General features: G+C 25.5%; 1 protein-coding gene and 1 long non-coding RNA gene across 2 annotated transcripts; both read right to left on the bottom strand.

The window, feature by feature from the left end:
* Positions 1–245: 245 nt before the first annotated feature.
* Positions 246–3,697, bottom strand: LOC103577082 (mitochondrial import inner membrane translocase subunit Tim21). Its single transcript, XM_008557580.3, has 4 exons — positions 3,603–3,697; positions 3,069–3,288; positions 2,459–2,793; positions 246–1,540 (listed from the first exon to the last, which is right to left on the bottom strand). The coding sequence occupies exons 2-4, from the start codon at positions 3,283–3,285 to the stop codon at positions 1,382–1,384; spliced, it is 711 nt and encodes a 236-aa protein (XP_008555802.1). The 5' UTR covers positions 3,286–3,288; positions 3,603–3,697; the 3' UTR covers positions 246–1,381.
* Positions 3,698–4,657: 960 nt separating this feature from the next.
* Positions 4,658–6,240, bottom strand: LOC128668174 (uncharacterized). The gene is made up of 3 exons (XR_008403937.1): positions 6,104–6,240; positions 5,702–5,888; positions 4,658–5,242 (listed from the first exon to the last, which is right to left on the bottom strand). It is a non-coding gene; the product is annotated as an uncharacterized LOC128668174 (long non-coding RNA).
* Between the last annotated feature and the right edge of the window lie 1,451 nt (positions 6,241–7,691).

The following is a 7,691-nucleotide window of genomic DNA, read 5'->3' as shown; positions in this document are numbered from 1 at the left end:
AAAAATTTTTTTTTCGTTTTATTTTTAGTTCATTTCATAATTATTTACATTGATTGGATTATTTCGTAATGAGCGTACGTCAGCTATGAGTAATTTATAAAAAATTTATACACACAAATTGATAATTCTATTTTTGAATGTCTGGCTCATTAATAATAATAATAAAAATTAATAAATTAATTGGATATAAGTATCAAGTATAGATTAATACAGTTGATTATAATATATATTTGACACGATGACCACGTAGGTGTGTATATTTTTTTGAAAAAACAGATTCAATGTAAGATTAAGTTTCCTTTTATTAATATACAATAGGTTTATTAATATAAGTCAATTTGGTTTAACTTAGATGACATTATTCACGTCGACACGGAACATTAGTCATTAAGTAACTGAATGATAAAATTATTCATATTAATATTAATAATCATATACTGTAATAAAAATTAGCGGAATAAATCCAGAGAGAATGCGGATGACTGTTTATTTGTTTAATTCCTTTGGAGGGAAATTTACTCCAAACGAGAGTTTAATTTAGTATTGAAACTCCAGGTCGGAGTGAAATTCACTCAAAAAGAGTTAATATTAATATTGAAACTCTAAATCAAAGTGAATGCAGATTTAAATAAGATCTAGATCACTCCGCTGAAAAATAAAATTCGAATTTACTCCGTATGCGGAGTGATTTTTTTTAAAAACTTTGAAACTCAGAGTGAATTTGAATTTAAATAAAATCCGTAATCACTCCGAATTAACTTGCAATTTTTTTCAATGTTATATTAATAATTATTATTGTTATTAAGAGAATAAGGAAAATTTTGTTCCCTATATATATATGATATAATTAGTTAACGTTATTAAATTTGGTATCGCTAGAAAGGTCTTGACTTGACTTTTGTGCCTTTTCATGGTTTAAACTCTTTTTTATTGCCAAGTATCAAGATAAATAAATTTATTTATACCATTCGAATTACATTTAAATTACGCGGGAAAAAAAGACGGTCGTATTTATTTTCTTTAAATAAATTAATATTTGAATGAAATCGAGATCACTTTGAAATCTGAGTGACGAAGTGAATTTGAATTGAATAAAAATCCAGATCACTCCGAAGTCTCTCCCAATTTTTTACAGTGTAATTATTATTATTATATTTTGTAATGACGGATATTTATTTAAAATTGTCAATTGGGTGGATACAGAATTTGTCAGTAAAAGGGATTAAGGAATATATCAATATTTAGGCAGTGGTATAAATTTTATTTTTGAAAAAAAAAATATTTATAAAATGAATAACAGACATTTATTTTAAGTGTCATCATACTAGACTAGAGTTGTAAAGAGTTGTAAAGATAATGACGAGAATAAATTTTAATTTATTTATTGGTTTGATAAAATTGGGAAATTTTGAGGCGCGAATTTGTCACTTTTATTTGAGTCACCTTCCGCTGCTCGGTTATCTTCTAAAACGATAACTGAGCGGAACATATCTTCTAGCTGGATAAATAAGTATCGGTAGACAAAATTTCCATTATCGTCCTGGTAACAAATTACAAATTACAGTTATTTGTAAATATATATAAAACAATCAATGGGCTTAATTATTTTATTATTTAATGACAAAGTTACTAAGAGATAATTAGTAGGATAAAATTTCTTGATAGTCTTCTATTAGTGTAGAAAACAATTATAAATAATATCACGTTCATGGAAAAATTTTTTTTTTTAAGGCCTTTATATATTGAAAAACAAAATTTTTCTCTCATAATTAATGTATTTTCTACGTTGAGATTTAAAATATAAAAAAATTATACGCCCTTACAGTTCCCGGTACTTTTCGGGAATCCCGAGAATCAAGACGTAGAAAAAAAATTCAAAATTCGTGTGTGATTTTCCTTTTTTTATTTTCTGTATAAAAAATTAATCGACCAGTCATAAAAAAATTTAAATACGCTCCGAATTTCTGCTCAGTGAATAAAAAAATTTTGAAACAAATTTTAAATTTTTGAATTTGAATGTTAAAGTTTAAAATAATAAATTGTAGATTTTTACACAGAAAAAAAGATTTCTTGGCATTAAAAATTTTTACTCACTTCAAAAAAATTTTGCATTATAAATTTGAAAAAAAAAATTTTAGTGTAAGAATTTCCATAAGGTAAAAAAAAAACTTTGTAGTGTAAGACATGATAATAAAAATTTTAATTTTAATTCTAATACTAATTTCATGCTAATTAATGAAATTTACTTTAGTTGCTTAAATAATTTGTCAATCTGATGACAATTACAGCAGTTCTCTAGTGATTAAAATTTTGTTTGTAAAACTATCAATGCTATTGTACATTGAATGATGCCATCAGGCTTTGGCTTTGCCATTAATAATTTAAATTAAATGAAAATAAAAATTTCTAGTGGCATCATACTACACTATAATTAAATAATTAAATAAAAAAAAACTACCTCTTTCATTTCCAAATGTACAGTCCCACGTTTACGTACTCCTTGAACATAAAATTGCATTCTCATGTACGTCCTGCCGTTTTGTTGATAAACAACATGATTAGTGTGTCTGCGTCTACCACGACGACTCTCCTCACCATAAGCTTTTATCGGTTCCCCAAGTGCGTCAATAACTTTCGGGTCTTTTGTACATCTATCTACAGCTTTGCTATAAACACGATTCGGACTTTTGTCCGAAAATAGTTCACGGAATATTACGTAGAACATCAATGCCGTTATGCCAACACCGGCAACTATCACGCTTACGTACCATGCTGACTTTGTATTTTCTTTAACTGCAATTTTATTTATTAATTGTCATTAATAAGTATTACTATTATCATTCAAAATTATTATTATTATTATTATTATTATTATTGTTATTAATGAGTGTGAGTGCAGACAATTAGCATCTTTAAATTTTTGAATAAATGAATAAAATGTAAGTACAATAAAAATTAAAAAAAAACGTACTTACTAATTAATTTATTTATTTAATAAAAATTTAAAAATTACCGCGACATTCACACTCATAATTATTATTGTTGTGATAAAATATACTAAAATTTACCTACTTCCGCAAATGATGTTGATACTTGATTATCAGTTGCATTGTTATCGAAATGTGTAATTTCAGATTTTTTTTTCTCATTTGAATATTTTTTAATTATCACTTTATTACTATTACACAGTAATAATAATGATGGCGGTGATAACAAAGATGGAATTCTATTATAATTACATGTCTTTTGTCTAATTATATTATTAATTACTCTGATTGTTGCCATATTCTATAAAAAAAAAAAAAAAAAGTTAATAGTGAAGTATGTTATTGTTAATGATCCTGAAGTTAGCAGACAATTTTTGTTTTTTTTTTTTTTTTAATTTAAAAAAAAAAGAAAATAAAAAATATGCACATGTAGGAAATTTAAAAAACTGTAGGTGCAATTTCCTGAAATTTTTTTTTTTTAAATCCTAAAATTATTAGACGTCAGCTAATTTCAGAATTATTATTATTTGTTTTTTTTATGAATAATATTTAAAAATTTCTAGGTTTTGAAAAGTTATTTTTACAATAACTTTTTAAATTTATTTGAAATCTTACCTCCAATTAAAATCTCATTGTTTATTTAAATTTTGTAAAGTATAAATTTTAACCACTACAGGAATCAGAAATATAAAAAAAGAGAATATATTGTTTTTTTGTTATTGATTTTAATCGTTAATAATAAAAATTATCAAGTTTAAAACTCAGTCAAAATTTTTGGCCATTTAAGAAAGGGACACTAACGCGCTCTATTAGAATTAGCGGAAAATTTTGAAACTAAAATATTTATGATAAATTTTGTAAGTGAATGTAGCAGATGTCAGACAAATTTAAAATTATAAATAAATGGAGTAAATAATTAATAAAATAAAATTTAAAAAACTGTAATTGGAATTTTTTCAAATATTTTTTTTTTTATGATTTACTGCTTTAAAAAAAATTCAAAAATTATTAGACGTCGGCTAACTTCAGTCTCATATCAATATTAATTGATTAATAAATTACTAGAAATCTGAAATTCGAGAATTTGTTGAGTACTGCCCAACCTTCATGAGCTTGGAGGATAATCGAACAGTTGACATGTAATAAGAATTAACTATTGGTCTGATTTTATTGAATCTCGAAACAAATTTGAGCCAATTACTGTATGGTGCAAACTGATTGACCTGCATAGTTAATTATAGAGAATGGTACCCTGATAACAAGACTTTTTGGTCAGAAAGTTGGTGTCAATTATTCGCGATCAAGTTGACTACAATTTGTTACCAATTTTCCCAAGAAGTTGATGACAATCTACTGCCGCAACCTGTCGAAAACTTGCTGAAATAATTGGAGACAACTTTTCATCAACTTATGGAATGACAACTTGGCCACCAACTTTCTCAGAACTGGTGACAAGTTACTGCAGTAGATTGTCGCTAACTTGCTGTCAGCTATCAGCCCTATCAGAGTAGTTTGTCCTTTTGCTATTCATCTGCCATATAAGTAACAGCCATCGTAATTGTATCTTGTTGATGATAAAGTAGTTTACAAATGATAAATTCAATCGTTCAATTCAATAAAATAAAATTGTTATTTCAACATTTATTTTAATTACAATGTATTTAATTACAAACAAGTTGATAATGAGATTACATCAGTCCTTGAAAATCCAGTCATCGCGGATTTTAATTAAAAACTTTTAATTACATCAGTCTCATAATAATATACATATTCGTTATATTTAAAGACGTTATATTTAAAACAACGTAATTAATCATTTTTAAATAATGATTTACGTGATAATTACACGCAGATAATTTTTTAGTAAAAATTACCCATAAAATTTGGTACTGTAAGGATGTCTAGCCAGTAACTAAATTGTTGCTATGTTATTAATAGGAATTGCACTTCGTTTACATGCTACCTAGTATACTTTACAATGTGCATGGGAAAAATTTACATATTTTCTACATGTCCTCACAGTATCTAATTTTTTGGATAATTTTTACTTAAAATTTCTCTGCGTGTACGAAAATTTAGTTTGAAAAATTCATTTACTATTTTACAAATAATTGCATTAGATTCAAAAGTTTCGTATTAACTGAACGTTTCTGGTTCAAGAGTCCACAGGAAATTATAAGTTTCCAGTAATACCGTGTGTGCTATATCGTATTTTTTGTAATTTCTCAATAAACTAATAACTTTGGTAGGAGAGGCTAAAAATCAAAATTTTGATTAATATATTTATATATCTATAAATGTATATATTTTTATTTTTTTATTGTCAATACCCAGATTTAAAAAAAGGATTGAAAACGATCTAAATTGTTGAAGTCCAATAAAAGAAAGAATTGAAAAATTTGAATTTAGAATTGAAAAAAATTCAAATTTCATCATTTTTAATATGAGTCTGAATGTAGCAGACATCAGACAAATTTAAAATCATAAATGAACAGAGTAAATAATTTAAAAAATAATTTTAAAAAATGCACTTATTAATTTCAAAATTTTTCAAATGTGCATTTTTTTTTTAATTTTATTTTATCAATTATTTATTCTGTTTATTAACAAGTTAAAAATTACCTGATGTCTCATACATCCACACTCATGTTTTTAATTCTTTTCAATTTTTTTTAATCAGGGTTTAATTACTTTGACATTTTATTTAAATTTACCTTCAACGTAAATTCCATCGGGTGAATCATTATGATATTTGAATTGTTGTCTTATATAATCTCGGGTGGTGGAATTTGTTCCATATACAAAACAAGCAGACCCGCGAAGGCTTCCTTGTACCCATATATACGAATTGCCTTCACATTCATGTGAACCATTAGACATTTTAGACATTTCATATGCAGCCTGAAAAATAAATTTTTTCAAATTTTTGAAATATAAATTAATGATATGGATTAAAATAATTAGAAAAATTTTTGAATTAAATTCTGATACTGAAAAGTTAGTACGCATTCTATTTTAACCATAAAAAATTAATTATTGCACCAATTATTATTTTATGAAAAAAATTTTATGATTATTTTGTTTTTTTTTTTTAAGGAAAATTTTTTTGTATATACCAAATATGCAGCGATATTTAAATAAAATTATTTACACCATAACAGTTTGTTTTTATAAGTTAATATATTTTATGAAAATTTTAGAAAACCAACTGACACTTTAAGGCGTTTGGGATCGGTAAATGAAGAGCGTCTGTGGATGCGGAAAAACAGAAATGCGTTCGTGGCGAAAATGACCGGAAACTGTCCTAATGGAAATATAAATTATACATACATTGAGGGAAAATTTGAAAATGAAAATTGTATAATTTAATTACATTTGTGAATTTATTATTTTTTCTTAAATATTTTATTTGAATATTTTTTGAATTCTTCGTTATTTGACATTAGATTTTATAAGAAAAATAATTTATCATAAATGAGTAAAAAAAAAATGTGATTTCTATTTTATTTTTTCTGAAGTGTCGAATATGAAAAGATTTTCAAAGTAAATTCTAATTCAAATTAAGACAGAAAATTTTTTTTTATTTATACAGCTTCAAAAATATTTATATGTATTATCTTTATCATCTCTGATATCTCTCTCTGTTTAAAAACTCATATTAAATTAGATTGATCGAACTGATTTTTTATTTCCAAAACTTAAATTTTACAAATACGGACGTTAGTTTATAATTCGAACATTTAATTTTTTTAAGAAACGATAAATAATAAAAAAAAAAAATGTTATAAAAATTTCACTCATAGCTTTTTTAATTTTTTACATGCACATTTTTTTAGTTTTTTTAAATTGATCCCCTAATTGTCAATTCACTGCCAACTTCAAAATCATTTTTTCTTATTACTTTAAAAAATCTATGCCCTTCTTCAGGAAAGTCGCATACTTCCATAAATTATGTCTTAAAAAATAATTTCAAGTAGATACTATTAATTTTTTTAATCTTCAAAAATTAAATTGTAGGCGCGGTCTAGTGGCGAGCACCGAACTACTCCAGCTGCTGCTGCCGGCACCATAAATTCTTCTTCTCCATATTTATCTTTTCTCCCAAAAATTTTTCTCTTAGTGTAAGTTTGATGCTAGTCAGCAATAGCGGGAGTAGTTCGGTGCTTCCCACTAGATCGCACCCACCTTTTGTAGTGCCCCTGGTAAGAAACTTATTTCAGAGTTATTATATTCCGAATTTGAAGTATTTATACTGGTGATTGATTTGATAGTTGATGCTTAACGCGTAATTATTTTAACTAAATAATTTATAGTTTCTAATAATTTGTTTCCTTGATGGATTAAAAGACATATGGTTAAAGCAATCAAATATATGATTATCAATGGACAACCAAATCATTTAATTCGACGTCATATTGGAACCCAAAAAGTTTATGACATCTGCAATAGGGACTGGAATTAAAGTTTTCCATCCATTAGAACTGTAATTGAAAATTATTAATTATTAAAATATCTGAATCATTATGATCATAACGACTCTTTTTACCTGTGAATATCTATCAAAGTTTGAATAACTTTGACAAAATGTTCAGATAATGAATTTATTGCCTATATTCGTTGAAATATATTGCGAATAAATTTACTGGTCGTTCTTCTTTCCGATTCTAATTCAAATAACTGAAAATCATCTTCATAAATTTTTCT

The sequence above is a fragment of the Microplitis demolitor genome, chromosome 7 (genome assembly GCF_026212275.2).
Source record: "Microplitis demolitor isolate Queensland-Clemson2020A chromosome 7, iyMicDemo2.1a, whole genome shotgun sequence".
Lineage (NCBI taxonomy): Eukaryota > Metazoa > Arthropoda > Insecta > Hymenoptera > Braconidae > Microplitis > Microplitis demolitor.
Note: the sequence above shows the minus strand (reverse complement) of the source record. Positions and strands in the feature narration are given on the sequence as shown.

Bases quoted from the DNA above. Each gene is read 5' to 3' on its own strand.
- LOC103577082 (XM_008557580.3), bottom strand. From the start codon at position 3,285: ATGGCAACAATCAGAGTAATTAATAATATAATTAGACAAAAGACATGT. The intron at 2,794-3,068 runs GTAAATTTTAGT...ATAAAATTGCAG, and splicing joins AACATCATTTGCGGAAGTAG to TTAAAGAAAATACAAAGTCA. The intron at 1,541-2,458 runs GTAGTTTTTTTT...ATTTGTTACCAG, and splicing joins TACATTTGGAAATGAAAGAG to GACGATAATGGAAATTTTGT.